The sequence below is a fragment of the Macrobrachium nipponense genome, chromosome 43 (assembly GCF_015104395.2).
Source record: "Macrobrachium nipponense isolate FS-2020 chromosome 43, ASM1510439v2, whole genome shotgun sequence".
NCBI classification, from domain to species: domain Eukaryota; kingdom Metazoa; phylum Arthropoda; class Malacostraca; order Decapoda; family Palaemonidae; genus Macrobrachium; species Macrobrachium nipponense.
The window spans coordinates 34271706-34289637 of NC_061104.1; the positions used below are offsets into that span (position 1 = coordinate 34271706).

The 17932-nt window shown below is 37.9% G+C and overlaps 2 protein-coding genes across 2 annotated transcripts in view; one reads left to right on the forward strand and one right to left on the reverse strand.

Annotated features, from left to right (window-relative positions):
• The window catches only part of LOC135213873 (cytoplasmic 60S subunit biogenesis factor ZNF622-like), a 51080-nt gene extending 38303 nt beyond the window's left edge, over nt 1–12777 (forward strand). The window contains 2 exon segments of the mRNA XM_064247972.1: nt 7492–7596; nt 12651–12777. Of these exon segments, the coding sequence (XP_064104042.1) occupies nt 7492–7596; nt 12651–12777 (232 nt within the window).
• LOC135213642 (cytoplasmic 60S subunit biogenesis factor ZNF622-like) overlaps nt 1–17932 on the reverse strand; it is a gene marked incomplete in the record, with an annotated part of 424578 nt that overhangs the window by 149408 nt on the left and 257238 nt on the right.

The following is a 17932-nucleotide window of genomic DNA, read 5'->3' on the forward strand; positions in this document are numbered from 1 at the left end:
AGTAACAGACGTCCATATTAAAAGTTAGATTAAAGGACATCAATCGAGTCTGGAGAAAGAGAGCCAACATCAATCTTTTTTCAGGGACAAGGTTTCAGTGATTCCACCTATTTTGACAAAAAGGCTTCGTCCATGGACGAAACACAGAAATCTGGCCAAGTCAGTACCACTGCAATTCCCTCCGCCGTCTCTGATCATCCATACAGACGCGTCACTGAGTGGCTGGGGAGGATATTCACAATACAAGAAAGTACAGGGAACATGGTCGGATATGTTCCGCCAGTTCCACATCAATGTTCTAGAAGCCATGGCAGTTTTCCTGACTTTAAAACTACTAACTCCAGCCAGGAACAGTCATGTAAGGATAGTCTCGGACGCCTAGTAGTGGTACATTGCATAAACAGAGGAGGCTCCAGGACAAGCAATCTATATCACATGCTAATTGCAATATTTTCATTGGCGGCGAAAAATCATTGGCACCTTTCAGCAACCCACCTGGCAGGAGTGAAGAATGTTATTGCAGACGCACTTTCCAGGACAACCCCGCTGGAGTCGGAGTGGTCCCTGGACAAGAAGTCATTCCGGTGGATTTGCAATCAAATCCCGGACCTTCAAGTAGACCTATTCGCCACAGAAATCCAAACCACAAACTACCGTGTTATGTGGGCCACCCAACCTGGACCCTCTAGCTTACGCCACAGATGCGATGTCCATAGATTGGAAAACATTTGCAGAAGATTTATATATTTCCACTGGTGAACTGAATCTTCTGATGAAGGTCCTGCACAAGCTACAATCTTTCACAGGACAAATAGCATTAGTGGACCCAACTGGCCGAACGAGCAATTGGTTTCTGCTTTCTCTAGAGTTGAAGCTCCGACCCAAACGGATCCCTCGTCCGGAACTGAACACAGATAGTATAAACTCAGACTGTGTCAGCTTCCTCAAGAATTCTGAATGCCCTAACTTTATGGACTTCATGAAGTTTGCCGCCCAAAAGGACGCTAGTATCGATCCACTTAACATTTTTATTATAGAATCAGATAAAAGAGAATCAACGCTCAGGCAATATGATTCAGCAGTCAAAAAGTTGGCTAAGTTTCTAAAAGACTCAGCTGCTCATAAAATGACCATGAATCTGGCAATTTCATTCTTTAGAACTCTATTTGAGAAAGGCCTAGCTGCTAGTACCATTACAACAATCAAGTCAGCCTTAAAGAAGATTTTTCAGGTTGGCTTTAATATTAACTTGTCAGATGCATACTTCTCCTCCATTCCAAGAGCATGTGCCCGCTTGAGACCAATAGACCGCCCTCATACGGTCTCTTGGTTTTTGAACAACATACTCAAATTAGCCTCAGACACCAATAATGAGTCATGCTCCTATATAACTCTGCTTAGAAAAAACTATTCCTAATGGCTATGGCCTCAGGTGCCAGAATATCTGAACTCTCGGCTCTCTCTAGGAATCCAGACCATATAGATTTCCTCCCTTCGGGTGAAGTATTACTATTCCCAGAGGTTGGAGGTTCTTGGCTAAAAATGAGGACCCACAAACAGATGGGCTCCATGGAAAATCATCCCTCTGATGCAGGACACTTCATTGTGCCCTGTCACTACCCTTAAATCCTTCTTAGCCAGAACGTCTGAAAAATCTTCAGGCCCCCCTTTTCATTAGAGAGAAAGGTGGTACGATTTCTCTTAAAAAGGTATTAGACAACAAATACTCTACTTTATTAAACAGGCCAATCCGGATTCAGTCCCACACGTCCATGATATCCGAGCAGTGGCTACCTCTATTAATTATTTTCACAATATGAATTTCGAAGACCTGAAGAGGTATACGGGTTGGAAATCTCCAGCAGTTTTTAAGCGCCACTATCTCAAGAACTTAGAAGCCCTTAAATTCCCAGCAATTGCTGCAGGGAGCATAGTCTCCCCTGAATAATGAATTCTGTCAATCCTCTCCTTACCCTTTATCTCCTTTTCCTTGATACTCTCTCCCTCCTGCCTGCCTCGCTCGTATTCCCCACCAAACCTCTCTCCACTGGTCGTGAGGGTTGGGCATTATCCTGCCACTGGAACGTGTATATATAATGTTGGGGCCATGTTTATGTATGGACCTGTCTGTACATACCCTGTTTTTGCTCTGGATACCATACGTAAGTGTATTATATTGGCATGTTGTTACTAGTTCTAAGTCATAATTTAAGTCTTAGTGTAATTAGCAAATAAGTAAATTTATTTTTAAATGAACCTTAGGTTTCATTAACTCCTCCTTTATAGACTTGTTTGGTATACGGTAAGCTTGGATGGGAATTCTCTTGATACCTTTTCACCGGCAAACACAAATCAAACCCAGAAAAGGGATTTTGACGAAGGAAAAATCTATTTCTTGGGGAAGACCTGTGTCGCCCAGTGAACTCATCCCTTCTAATTAACTTCCCCACCCTTAACCAATCCAAGCCAGGGTGTCTAATCCAGGAATGCAGATGGCGCTCGAGTCGGGCAGAAGTAGCGGGAGCGAGGGGGAAAGAGTGGCCTTTGTGACGGCTCTCTCCATGAGAGGGATTTTGGAAAGGAATCCTCTAATTGCCAGAAGACCTGTGAATAGTGGCTTCCACTTGCCTTGTACTTTATACCCGACACCCCTTGGATGCTTGCGCGAGGGTAGTAACCTCAGCATACCATGCTAGCTTTTTTCTCTGGTATATTTAGAATCTATTTATACTTAGAAAAGTGAGCTACAGGAACTTTTCACAGAAAAGTAAGCTACAGGAACTTTTCAACGGGCGATATAGGTTTTTCCCCAGAAATAGATTTTTCCTTCGTCAGAATCCCTTTAGTAATTCTTCTTGCATTTTAATATACTGGTATATGTATTAACAAGAAGCTGCCCCGATATCTATTATGCTTTTAGTCAACTGGAATTTTTGGCTGGTGTTATCAGAGACAGCGAGCGAGCAAGTCAGGGACAAGCTAAGAGTTGGCAGCGGGTATTCAAGGGTGTCTAGTAGGTTGGGAATGGGCACAACTGAATACCCGTTGCTGACTCTTAGTCTGTCCCTGACCCGCTGTCTCTGATAACACCAGCCTGAAATTCTGTTAGTGACCGAAAGCATAATGAACATTGGACAGCTGCTTAGAATTATCCAGTGTGCCAGGGAAGCAAGTCATTAGAAGAATTGAAAGAAATTTGTATAAGATCAATTATACAAATTCTGTCATATTCAATAAAACATGTTTTTGAAAGAAGGTCTGTTTCCAGCATACAGTAATAATATTATCATGAGGTTAGATGAAAAATCACTCATTCCATAAAACAGAAAATACATATAATTACTACTGTAATTACATTTTAGTAGTGGTCTTGAGGTAAATTTGCTTTGTGGACATGTCAAAATTGAGAAAATACTAAGTGTATTAAAAGATGTAAACACAGAAACTATACAGGTTCCATGGTAAGGCACAATGAGAAATCAGTGATCGTATAAAACAGAAGGTATTGATAACTATCTCACCATCTCACCATCTCACAGACGCCAGGTAGGCCTCCAGGCCTGTCAGTCGTCCTGCTTCAGGAACAGTCTCCATTCTTGGCGATCATCATAGAGCCTCATCTCATCAACTTCCCGCAAACTAGAGCCTCTCCTCTCTACTCCTCTCTCTATGTTTTGTAGCCATCTCATTTTGGTCTTCCTACCGGTCTCCTTCCTTCCGGTGTCCATTCCAAAAACCTTATAGGATATCGCTCCTCCTCCATTCTTTTGGTGTGTCCAAACCACCCATCTAAGCTGTCCTCTCTCCACAAAATCTAGTATCCCTCCACCCCCAGTCTCTAATGTCTTCATTTCGTAGCCTATCTAGCCTTGTTACACCTTTTATGAGTCTTAGGGCTTTCATTTCAGCTGCTTGAAGTTGGCTTCTAGTTCTTGATGTTAATGTCCATGATTCATGGCCATAAGTCAATATTGTCTTAAAATAGAGAGGTATATTATGGTTTTCACTTTGCGAGGTATATTTCTGTCTTTCATTAGTGGGTAGAGGCAGATACAGGTTGTTACTGAATTTCTGTTATTCGGGTAGTTGTTTCCAGTTTTGAATCGTTTTGGTCACTAAACTCTACTCCTAAGTATTTGAAATTTCTACACTGTTTCAATGTCTGACCTTCTAATTCTACATCTACGTTACTTGGTGTTCGTGATAAGTGCATGATCTCTTGTCTTATTCTTGTTGATCCGCATTCCATTAGCTGTTAAGATCGCGTTCCAGTTGTTGACGTTTTCTTGGAGAGATTCTGCGCTGAGGGCTATCATTGCATGGTCATCTGCATACATAAGTTGATGGTCATATCTGCAGCTTCATCCTCACCTAGTTCCCTCATACATTTATCTAAGAACAATATAAAAAGAAGTGGCGAAAGGACGCTGCCCTGTCTTACTCCTGATTTTATTTCAAACCAGTCTTCATTCTCTTGAGTTTGTTTTTACTCTGGATCTGAGTTTTTTGATAGTGTTATAAATTGCTCTTATAAGTTTCTCAGGGATTCCATAGTAAGGGTCTTTTAGGGCATCCCATATTTTCATTCTTGGTACTCTATCAAAAGCCTTTTCTAGATCTATAAAAGCAATATATCTATCCCTGTCCCATTCCCAGCTCTTCTCAAATATCATCTTGAGGGAGAAAATCATGATCAGTTGTCCCTCTTCCTGGTCGAAAACCGTTTTGCCATTCACCCAGCTTTGTTCAACATATCCTCTCAATCTAGTTTCAAGTATTCTTTCATATACTTTAAAAGCATGTGACATTAGGGATATTCCTCTATAATTGCTGCAATTTGTCTTGTCACCTTTCTTATAGATTGGGCATATTAGATCTCTTCTCCAGTCTTCAGGTGGCATTTGCCCATTCCAGAGTATGTCGATTAGCTCTAGTAGCCAGATGACTCCATCCTCCCCCATGTTTTTAAGGAGCTCTGCAGGTATTGTATCCACTCCAGGGGCCTTACCATTTCTCATCCTCTTGAGAGCATTTTTTAACTCCAGTGTTGTTATGTCAGGTTCTGCATCCCCAACCACATCAAATTCTACATGCTCTTCAAGGTCATTGTTTCCGTTATTTAGTAGTCAAAGTGATGTTTCCATCCTAATTCAATTTCTCGGGGTTCGGTTAAAATTGTCCCATCCATAGGGTCTTTGATTACATAAGAGGGTGGTTGGCTTCCCTTTCTATAGTTTTGGCAGTGCTATATATGAGTTTTCTGGTACCTTGGAGATCATTTCCCAGATCTTCTCCTATTCTTTCCCATGTTTTTCTCTTTTTGTTTGAGCTTTTATTCTTTCCGTTTCTCTCGACGCTTCTTTATAGTTATTGTGATCTTCCAAATTCAAAGTTTTCATCCATTTTCTGAAGAGTTTCATTTTGTTTGCAACAGCGGCCTTTAGTGTGGGGGTCCACCAAGCAGTAGTTTTTTCCTCCTACCTCGAACTCTTTTCTTTTGCACTGTATTATTAGCAGCACCACTACAGCCATTCTAAAGTGTCTCCATTTTTCATTTGGGTCATTGCTATCCTGTTGCATTTGTTTAGCTCTACTTATTTCGTTTTGATATCTAACTAAGCACTCCTCTTCTCTCATATTCTCTAAAATAAATCTTTCTCTCACTTGGCTTTTAATTGGTTTGGGTTTTGTCATCTTTAATTTAATTAAGAGAAGCCTGTGATCTGAATCGAATGACACAGAGGGGATTGCTTTTACATCTCTGACCATATTTTTGTTATTTGTTATTGCCATATCAATCATTGATTTTTCAGTATATGCTCCTAAAGCCGAGTTCCATCGGTACCACGTCCACTTGTGGCTGTCTCTATGATTATAGAAAGAGTTCATAATGGACATCTGGTTTAGTATGCAAAAATCAATTATGTTTTCTCCTTCTCTATTTCTGTCTCCAATGCTAAATGGTCCTAATATGCTCTCTATGCCTGTCCTGTCTTGCCCAATCATGTCCATTCATATCTCCAATTATTAATGTATTCTCTACATATGGGACAGAATCTTTTACTTCTTGTAGATGTCTGTAGAATTCTTCCTTTTCTTCTTGAGGGCGGCCCTGCTGTGGTGCATACACCTGAATTATGCTGGCTTGAAATGTTCCTAACTTTAAGGAAATGCTAATAATCCTATCACATTTGAATTCTAGATGACTAATTTTTCCAGCTAGCTCTTGCACTCACAATAAAACCTACTCCGTGTCGTGCGGTTCTTCCACCTTTGTAAAATAATTGGTAATTGTTATGCAATAATTTTGTTCCTTCTCCTGGTAAACGGGTTTCACACAGCCCAAAAATGTCTATTTTTCTTTCCTCCATCATCATGATTACCTCCTCCTCCTTACCTCTCAAAGTACTTAGATTAATTGTTCCTAATCTCAAAGATTTATTTTCCTTCCATGTCCAATAACATTCCGAGTCAGGATGTGCCCGGGCATCCTTTGTCCAATGGGTCTGTCCATGAAGTAAGTCGTGCGGTTCATGAGCAATTTATAGCAGCTCACCGGCTTGCTAGGCCTGTCGTGAGCCCTCAGAGCTGTTAATTTGTACCATCCATAAGCCTATTGCTTCCTAAAAGGTCACAGAGGTTCCAACATAACCCCCAAGCAGTCTTATGGTAGGTTTAAGCCACTGCACCTCTACAAGGTTACACAGCTCCTTATCCCAATGTATGCTGGCCTTGGGGACCGCAGTGGTAACTACTTAAATATAATGTCTTAAAAATAGCATACTGAAGAGCCAAGTGTACAAACCAATTAATCGAGTGATGCAGTACTAAGTGTAATTCAGGGTAAGGAAACACTGAATAAAAAAGGTAAAATATCTTGTTTCATGCTAGTTGCATTTCAATAGCCCAGATAACATTAGACTTACCTCTGTTTGTTAATAGTAATTCCAACCTCTTCTAAATAAAAGTAAAATAAAACTAGTCTGTATTAAACCATCTCTTATAATTAATAGCCACTTACTATTATGTAAACACAATATACCAAACAATTGCCATAAGCAACATGGAGTACAGATATAAATAACCAAATTGTGAAAGAACTGGCAATTTTGAGGGATTTTAGTTTAACTTTTCAACTTTTGTGTATCAGTTTTACATTTGTTTTAATTACAAAAATGAAAATAATTCCATTAATAATTTGTTTCTATTAGCAGCTAAAAAATTATTTCCCAAATTATATTGGTAGTAGGCCTCAAAAAGCTGATTTGAAGAATAAATAAATATTAGCCTCTATTAATCTAGATAATCATAGATTTCTACAGTTTTTTTTTTTAGATTTTTTGCCACACAAAGTGTGGAAGTGTTTATTTACAGTATTATTAAATGAGTAAGATTATTGCATTGAAGCTGTTTTGATTGAGAATGAGTTTGGTTGTTTTCAAGAGATAAATTTCTTGCAATGTTTTTAATGTTTCAGGCCAAGGAAACAAGTGATGGTGATGAAGTGGTTATGAATATTTTGTCAGGAGATGACTTTCAGTTGGTCCTACCCTCTGGGGCCATTGTAGGTCACAGAACTCTGATGAGATATTATCGGTAAGCCAAGTTTTTTCAAGTATTGTTTAGACTATCTTGTTCAAATTTTATCTTATCTGTTTTCCATCAACAAATAGTTGAACAGATGTTCTCCCTGTGTAATTGTGTTTTTTTTTTTTTTTTTTAGTTTTGCTTGTTCATATTTCTTTCTTATTTTATGTTATAATAAAACTCCGAAGATAATTTGTGTGCAAGATATTGCATTAGTATTTGACTAACTCAAGTTCTGCGCTAATTTTGTCAAGGCCAGCAGACTTATTATTCTTTAGGTGTTTTATTAGTTCTAGAATTTCCTCTGTGGTTGGATCGTCTTCATCCTCTCCTAATATAATTTCTTCATTCTCCCCAGGCTGTTCACGAGGTGCTGTTCTATTTTACAAGGTTCTAAAATGTTCTACCCATCTCTCTTCAATTTCCTCTCTATCTGCTGAAAGATCGCCATTTCTACTGCTCACCATTCCTTGTGTTGCCTGATATTCCTTCTGGATTTTATTTATACCATGGAACTTTGCCCTCACATTTCCCTGTCTGCTGTTGCCCTCAACCTCTTCCAACTTCCTATTGATCAGCATTCTTTTGTCCTTCTGTTAGTGCTGCATGCCTCATTTTGTGCCTCTGTATATATACTTCGCCTCTCTGTGTTTCCCCTATTCTCTATCCATTTTAATCTTGTTTCTCTTCTTCTTTGGGCTGCCTCTCTGCATTCCTCATCAAACTAACTCCCTCCCCTCCATTGCCTCTCCCTGCCAACAGTTCTCACTGCTGCTTCCACCACTATAGGCTTTGTATGGTTCCAGCTTACATCATCATCCACCTCTAATGCTGCAAATCTGTTCTGTACCTCAACTTGATATTGCAATCTTGTTTCCTCTTCCTTCAGTTTCTCAGTTTCTATCTTAGATATTTCTCCTCCATTCTTTCTCTTTGTTAATTTTATATGTATTTTTGCTGCCACCATGTAATGATCTGAATCACAATCCGCTCCCCAGTATGCTCTCACATCCTTCAGTGCTGATCTAAATTTCCTTTTAACTAAAACATGATCAATTTGATTGGTTGTATTTCCATCAGGTGAAACCCAAGTGCCCATATGTTTTTCTTTGTGTGGGAACAGAGTGCCTCCTACTACTGATCATATTTGTATAATTGGGGACCTTAATTCTCACCCCACCAAAACAGTTTTCTAAAGAACTTACTCGCTTCTGTCAAAATCATGCTCTCCAATTAGCGATGTACTGCTCCTCCCTCCCTCTTATTCATATGTACATAATAATAGAGTGGACGCAATTACAACCTCCTGGCTGGACCACAGCATCACATCTCCACAACTTCATGATTCTATTATGACCTGCAATATTCGCTACAATCTTGGAACGGGCTACGATCACAACCCATTACAGGTGTCATTCAGTACCCCATCCCTCCCTACCGTGAACCCCCTAACTGACCACCCACCAGCGGTAAACTCGGATTTTAAAGATCAACAGAAAACCAGATGCTTTTGGGCGACCACGGAAACCAGGTTGCGGTCAATAGTTCAACTGGCAGATGCCTTACTTTGTACTAACACAAATTGTAGAAATGACCACCACAGGAGGGATCTGAATGAATTCTATTCAAACATAATCTCTGCTATGCTTGCTTCAGGCAGGGCTGCCTATAGATTTCGTCAAGGTAATTCTTGTAATATACCTAGATGAAATGGACTTGGTTAAAGAACTATATACATACTCACAAGAAATGTTTTTACTGTGGAGGCAAAATGGTAGCCTGAGGGAAGGACACTGCATTACTAATGAGATAGGCGAGAGCGCAGTTCAAACTTGCTCTTAAGCACTGCAGATTAAATGAAAAACAACTAAGAGCCAATGCAATGTCTAGAAACTTAGAATCTGGTAATTATCCTCGTCTTTGGAAAGATATCCAGTCCTTAAATCCCAAAACTAAAAAGCTATAACAGAGAGTAGGGGAAGCAGTCAGAGACGAGGCTATCGCAAGAATGTGGGGCGATCACTTCTCAATATCCTCCTTACTGACAACATTCAATTTCATTTTGCACACCGTATTACACCAGGTAACATCAGCGATGCCGTAAACAGCCTACCTAATAATAAATCGCCCAGCTGTGATGGTCTTTCCGCAGAGGCTTTCAAATTCTGCAATCCGATAATTTACATTTTGCTAGCTGCCCTATTCAATGCGTGCATAATTCACCAGTTTCTTCCAGACTCCCTACTCTTAGTTCACTTGATACCATTATTCAAAAATAAGCTAAAGGATGCAGCTGACCCCGGCAACTACCAGCCGATTGCAATCACAATGATTGCATTGAAGATACTTGAGTTGGTTCCTCTAGTGAGACTTCTCCTCTTTCTACACACCACTGACAACCAGTTCAGCTTTAAAGCAAACCACTCAACTGACACTTGCATCTACATACTGAAAGAATTGCTGAACTACTACCTCTCATCAGCCTCCCCTGTTTTCCTTTGTTACATACTGAAAGAATTGCTGAACTACTACCTATCATCAGCCTCTCCTGTTTTCCTTTGTTTTGTGGATGTGAGAAAAGCATTTGACAGAGTAAACTACCTGAAGCTCTTCCTGAAGCTGCATAAAAGAGGCACACCACTATATCTAATTTGCATTTTACATTGCTGGTTCTCCACACAGCAATTCTGTGACAAATGGGGTAACGTATTATCGTACACCTTCGGTTCCCTAAACGAGCTTCAGCAAGGGGGCATTCTCAAACTGAACTCACTCCCATTCGGATGCACTGTCAATGAAACAACTATAAACAACCTCTGTTACGCCGACGATATGGTTCTGATTTCGCCATCAGTGCAAGGTCTCCAACAACTCGGCGACACTTGCTGCCAATATGCAGTGGAATTTCATATAATTTACAATGAAACCAAGACCCAGTGCATGTTGCTGCTCCCGAGATTGCTTAAGCATATTGCAGAACAACAAATTTGTGCAAGAATTTCCGTATTTGGGTCACATTATCACCGACGACCTAAGAGATATGGCAGACATTTGAACAGAGGTGTCGTAAACTATGTGCAACTGGCAACATGATTGCAAGGAAGTTTGCCTTCTGTCACTGAGACGTGAAACTGCTGCTGTTCCGCTCATACTACTACAGTACCTATGGGTGTTCCCTCTGGACGAACTATACCCGAAAGACCATGAGACGTATCACTGTTGTGCACAATGACATTTTGAGATGCCTTACAAACACTCCCCACTACCACTCTGCCACACAGATGTTCATAGTAAACCACCTGGACAATTTAAAAATCATTGTAAAGCAAACAATGTCCAGTCTTGTAACCTGAGTGAGGAACAGCAGCAACTCGCTTGTACAAAACATCCAAAGATCTAAATTGTGGGAAAGATGGGAAAATGATGCCTTTGTCCCCTATAGGGCTTAATCTCTGTATTGGCAAGATGTCATCTGCAGATTCTGTCATTATTATTATATTTATTGTTGATATTTTACTTTTTCATTATTACTGCGAATACTATCAAGTTAAAGTTTTTTACATCAAATTTTTGTATTTAGCCCTCTGGACCTGACTACCATAACCACCTAAGGTCTCTAGTTGAAATTTAGTTATATAATCTGTGCACTAACTGTTATAACTCTGAATGCATCTTTTTTCTCACCAATATTATTACTGTTATTTCCAGCATTACGACTACTATCTTTTATGCTACCTCAGCTATTTTGTGGACAAGTGCTGAGTATTCATTTTTTATCATGTTGTTTCATGTATCTAGATTGTGTATGTTACTGTCTGTATTTTGTATATTCCATGTATATGGCCCTGAGCTGAAATAAAGGATATTGTTATTATATTATTATTATTTTTATTTATTTATTTTTTTTTTTTTTTTTTTTTTTTTTCTTGCTCGCTCTAGCACAGTCCTCCTCTGGGTTGTTGGGATTAAAATTTTTTTAGAGCTTAAGCCTTTCATCATCTGTCAATTTCTATGTAAAACTCCTTGATGAAAGAAGCGACTATACTATAAAAAACCAGGCTTTGACGTAGGAAAAACCTATTTTTGGGTGTCGCTGTTGAGTTCTCAAAACCCTTCCACTTACCTGGAAAAAAAGCATGGGATTTGTGCAAGGGATCATCCTATGTTGACCAACAGAGAGTAATGGTTAATCGTCTTTTAACCAACTCAGTTAAACAAGACGGCCAATGTGTATACGTAATTCAGGCAGTTGATGGTTATCAGCGATCTGGTTTTATGGGGCTTGTCTAGCACCAAAATGCGCCGATTTTTGGTTATCGGCGCTGATTATAGAGTATTGGCGCCAACCATTATCTGGTTGCTGGTGGCGAGAATCACTGAAAATAACAGAACCCTCAATGATAACTGGGGACTGCCTGTAGTCACTTCTTCCAGACTTTGTTGTTGGAAAAACTGGGTTCGCCTTGCTGAAGATGAGAGGAAATCTTTTGAGTCCATTCTACTCTATCACATGTCATAGTGTTTATCATTTTGACGCAGTACCCGGTTACAAGACAAGGCTAAAATATATTACTTTGAGATTAGTCTAGTCACCACTGGGAACTCTGGCACACCATGGAGGGGTAACTCCTTGAGTATGTGGCAGCTACTACCAAAAACAGGATTTTCCTATATCAAAACCTGCTATTTTATTATAAAAAAATGTAAGTTTAGTCTCAAAAATAATATGACGATACAGTAATTAATATTACTCTAAAAAAAATCCACCAATTTCCAAATTTTCTTCTTATAATTTGAAGATATTTTCCACAGAAAAATCTGTGAATCAGTGAAGCCACAAATCCTAAATCATAAATAAGCGGGGGTTGACTGTATATGATCAGCAATTGGTTTGTACTGAAAAAGATATTTTATTTTACAGATCATTTTGTTTTGTACTATGGTTGTACTCATCACAAAATTTGTTTTAAGTGCTTCATGTTTCATAACATATACTCATAATTTTAGGTGTTGATGGTAAACCACTGCATTAGATTTTGATGTACATTGATTTTTTTTTACAGTCAAAGATTGAAACCTGAACGTACTGTAGCAGTGAAGAAAACTCCAGGTCTGTCATTCACAAACCTACTGTCTCACTATCGGGCTTTAGGCTGGAATGGCGCATCTCATGCTGATGTTGTCAGGTAATTTTCTTTCTCTTTATCATCATGTCATAATTTTGTAACAAAGCTAGTGAAAAAGTAATTTTACAACACAAGCGTATTAGTGTGTATGAGGCTATTAGCTATTATACTAGTGTTCATTGATATAAGAGTTTGATACAAACCCATAATTTATACATGCCAGACAAACTTTCTCTGAGGGAAGATTTAGAGCTCATCTCTAATTAGTGCAAAATGCCCAGACCTCTTAAGGGGGCTGGCCGGAACCCCTATATATGGAGGTATAGGGCAAAAAAATGCAGAGTCATAAAGAAAAAATTCATGGAGCTTCATATGGCAATTGAGAATACGTATACGAAATATTTCGTCAAAATTCCTCTTACTTTCGTAGTTACAGGGTAATTAGTTAACGTAACTCAATAAGCCTAAAACATTGATCCGTACAAGAAAATGCAATATTTCCTCTATTATCATAAATTTTGATAATTATTGTCAAAGAAATTGGGAGAAATGGCATCTGTTAGACATTCTCCGAGTCGAGAAGGAGACTTTCAGGCCAAGTCCAGTCCTGATTTAGTGCGATCACAGACTTCGAGTAGTCTACACGTTCCATTTCACCTCTGACATACGCCTGCTTTTACGTATGTTTATGTGTTTCGGCAAGATTTCATCATGCCAATGAGGAAAAGACAAGGAAAAACATCTCGCTAACATACAGACGAAGAAAAATCGCTCAAGTATTATTACAGAATATCATCATATATGTATGCATAGTTAGTGAAGAGAGGGGAGGGTTGCTTAGTAACGCCCCGTCTTGCTTGACAGCACACGTCACACTGTGCCCAAGGCTACGACGATCTTTGAGCAAGAGATCTTCATTTATGATAAATAACAAATTTTGGTTTTTTAAAACCAAAATGGAATATGAAATTCATAATAATCATGATTTATTAAATTGTCTTTGTAAAAAAAGAGTACGCCTTCGAGTTTCACCTCTTGACATTTCTCTTACATTTACGTTTGTTTATCTTTGTTTCGGGCAAGAATTTCATCATGCCAATGAGGAAAATACAAGGAAAACATCTCGCTAACATACAGAAGAAGAAAATTCGCTGTAATAAGCCGAGTTAGTGAAGGGGAGAGAGAGAATTGTGTAGGAAGGAGTGCCCATCTTGCCTCAAGCAGTGCCCAGGCTGCGATATATGAGCAAAGGGATCATCATTTATGATTAAATTATGATAAATGAAATAGTTTTGGTTTATTAATACACAAAAAAAAAATATACATTCATAATAATCATTATTTATTAACATTGTCTTTATAGAAATACGTAGGAAAACTTTGAACGCCGTATCTCAAAACTATACTTATTGACCTTCAAAATCTATCTCTCACCTAGTTTTAAAGCTATAACATTGGAATTTGGTATATAACTCAGAAAGACATTATAGAACAATCAAATAGAGCCCTTTTTTCCAATTTTTGTTTCGTATTTTTTTTAATAAAATTTTTTCTCCTGATTTATAGGGTTTATTTTTTACCATATTGAAAAATTCATATCTTGCAAAAAAATGACTTTAGAAAAAAAACTCTCCATTCGATTGAGGTCTACATCAGGTCTATATATGGTAGTAATCCCAGGTCTTAATATTAAATATCAAGGAGGAGATAGAATTTGAAAAATGGTTATTTTCGGGATAAATCGCCCTGGCGTCACAAAACCGAAGGTCAGAGGCGAAAATCATATTGCGGTTTGGAGATGTCCCAAGTCACCTTATTAAGTGGTATGAATATCAAAGTCCTGTCCTTAAAAAAGGGCATTAGCCGGCCGGCCCCCCTTAACTGTCTGTAGGATGTACTACTGCTTATTACTCTATTGTTTTTCTTAACCCTTAAACGCCGGAGCGGTAAAAAAAAAATGTCTCCCGTGTGCCGGAGGTGTTTCAGATTGAGCGCGGAAGCGGAAAATATATTTTTTTCAAAAAATCACAGCGCGCTTAGTTTTCAAGATTAAGAGTTCATTTTTGGCTCCTTTTTTTTCATTGCCTGAAGTTTAGTATGCAGCCATCATAAATGAAAAAAAATTATCATTATCATATATAAATAATGCGATATATATAGCGCAAAAACGAAATTCATATATAATTGTATTAAAATCGCGCTGTGCGCAAAACGGTTAAAGGTAACAAGTTACCTTTTTTTCGTTGTAATGTACACTAAATTGCGATCATTTTGGTATATAACACATTGTAAAACGATAAAAGCAACACAGAGAAAATATTATCACAAACTAACGCATGAATTCGTTAACGCTCAGACGTAAACAAATATTTTTTTCAAAAATTCAACCATAAATCTAAATATTGTCCTAGAGACTTCCAATTTCTCAGAATGAAGACAAATGATTGAATATTATATACTATAAGAATATTAGCTTACAAATGCAGTTTTCGACCATATCTGACGAGTTAAATTTGACCGAATGTCGAATTTTTTTATATATATATTTTATATGCAATTATATCGGAAATAAGAAAAGCTACAACTTTCAAATATTTTTCGTTTTATTCTACATGAAATTGCGCACATTTTCATATATAAAACTCTATGAAATGCATAATATGAAACGGAGCAAATATTCCGAGAATGGGACGTACACATTTCGGAGATTGTGGCGGAGAAATACCGCGCGCGGATGGAAGGAAAGTTTTTTTTTTAAATTCACCATAAATTTAAATATTGTGCTAGAGACTTCGAATTTGTTTCAAGATGAAGATAATGACTGAATATTACTAGAATGTAAGAGTTTTAGCTTACAATTGCGTTTTTCGACCATTTTGGTAGAGTCAAAGTGACCGAACGTGGTTTTTTTTCTATTTATCGTGATTTATATGCAAATATTTCAAAAAAATGAGAAAAGCTACAACCTTCAATTATTTTTTGTTGTATTCTACATGAAATTGCGCACATTTTCATATATAAAACTTTATGTAACGGCTAATTTAAAATGGTGCAAACATTACCACAATCGCACGTATGATTTTTTTCGGAAGAGTTACCGCGCGGACGTAAAGAAAATTTTAATTTTATTTTTTTTCATAAATTCACCATAAATCGAAAATATTGTGCTAGAGACTTCCAATTTGTTGCAAAATGAAGGTAAATGCTTGAACTATTACTAGAATATAAGCGTTTTAGCTTACATTTGCGTTTTTCGACCATTTTGGTAGAGTCAAATTTGACCGAAGGTTGGTTGAAAATTTGTCACTTATCATTTTTTATATGAAAATATTTCAAAATTGATAAAAGCTACAACCATGGGTTGTTTTAGTTGTATTGTAAATAAAATTGCGCACATTTTCAGATATAAAACTTTATGTAACGGCTAACTTTAAAATGTGGTGCAAACATTACCACAATCGCATGTATGATTTTTTTTCGGAAGAGTTACCTCGCGGACATAAGGAAAAAGTTTTTTTCATAAATTCACCATAAATCGAAATATTGTGCTAGAGACTTCCAATTAGTTGCAAAATGAAGGTAAATGATTGAATATTACTAAAATATAGAGTTTTAGCTACAATTGCGTTTTTCGACCATTTCGGTAGAGTCAAAGTTGACCAAAGGTTGAAATTTTGGCCTCACTTATCGTTATTTATATGAAAATATCTCAAAACTGATAAAAGCTACAATCATGAGTATTTTTTTGTTGTGTTCTACATAAACATGCGCACATTTCATATATAGAACTTTATGTAACGGTTAGTTTAAAATGGTAAAAAAATTATGTCAAAGTGACAAAATAATTTCCAAGATGTGTCACAGATACTTTTTAGTGCGGCAAGAAAGAAATTCGCGCTTGCGCGCCTGCGTAACGATTGTAAACAAAACAACACCTTGATCCATTGAACTCCAGCATCCCCCAAGGCGCGTGATTTCAAGAGTTTCGGGTGGTAGGCCCTCCTAAAAGTATTTTTCCGCGAATTTTTTAAAAAAACTTTTGTATGTCGACGTAAAATACGTCCAGTCGGCACCCGAGAGACAAAAAATGTCGACGTAAAATACGTCCAGTCGGCGTTTTAAGGGTTAATATACACTTCATTTCATCATTCTTGTGTTCATTTTTTTTCTTCTGATATTGATATTATGATGATTTAGTCTTTATCAGTGTTTCTTGGTTGGTAGCAGTAAAGAATATAGTGCCTGCCTTTCCTACCTTAAAATATTTGTTTTCTTAATGTTTTTTTGCTTTTTCCATTAAGGCTGTAATGAGCTGTGCTTTTCCTAATGGGTACTTTACAGTAGCCACAAGCTGTCAATGCCTGTAAGGTATGTAGGTTAAATGACAATTTGCATTCAACTTCTGACACTTACTATGGTTCTGTATTTATCCACAATTTTTGCTAGTAGTAGGAGTGAGTTAACGTCTCCTGTGGCTGAACACAGTGCGTTAGAACCAGAGGGAAGAGAAGACCAGGGTTCCTGGCTTTGTATGAGGTAGTGATTGATTTGATAGTCAATTCAATAACCTTTCGGGAAAGCCAGCATGCTTCCCCAAGGGGAATTGACTGGGTGTTTTGGTTGAAAAAGGATACGAAAGTGTATGAATTACCTTGTTCTAGTCATGTAGAGTCCATTTTACAACATGTAAAATGCACAGATTGATAGAAGGATATGGATTCCTCTTAGTAACATATGCAGCCTGAATGGTGGGAAGTAGCATACTTTGGGTTGACTCCAGAAAACTTCAAACCTTTACAGGTAAGGAGAATTCCCATATTTTTTTATATATACTTGTTGGTATAAGCTGGTTTCTTCTATAAGAATATTGACCAAACACTTCGACTCTTACACAAGTAGTTAAAGTTAATAGAAAGTTTGGTTCCTTGAAAGTACTATAGAACCATTCTTCTTAATGAAATCAAACTGGGAACTTAAAGTTGAAAGAAAGAGGTGAATGTCATCTTTTCGTCACTTAAGGTAGCCAAGCCTAAGTAGGGCACTTTGTAACCTACGATGCTATAGCCAGGATAATTGGGTCATACCTTTTAGCCTAACAGGTGGTTATATTCGTAGCCTATTCCTGCCAGTTCGAGTCTCCTGCTACTATCTTAGTTAATCTGAGTAGTAGTTCTCAGCTTAGACTGTCCGAACTAACTGGTTGGGTATGCATGTGCTGG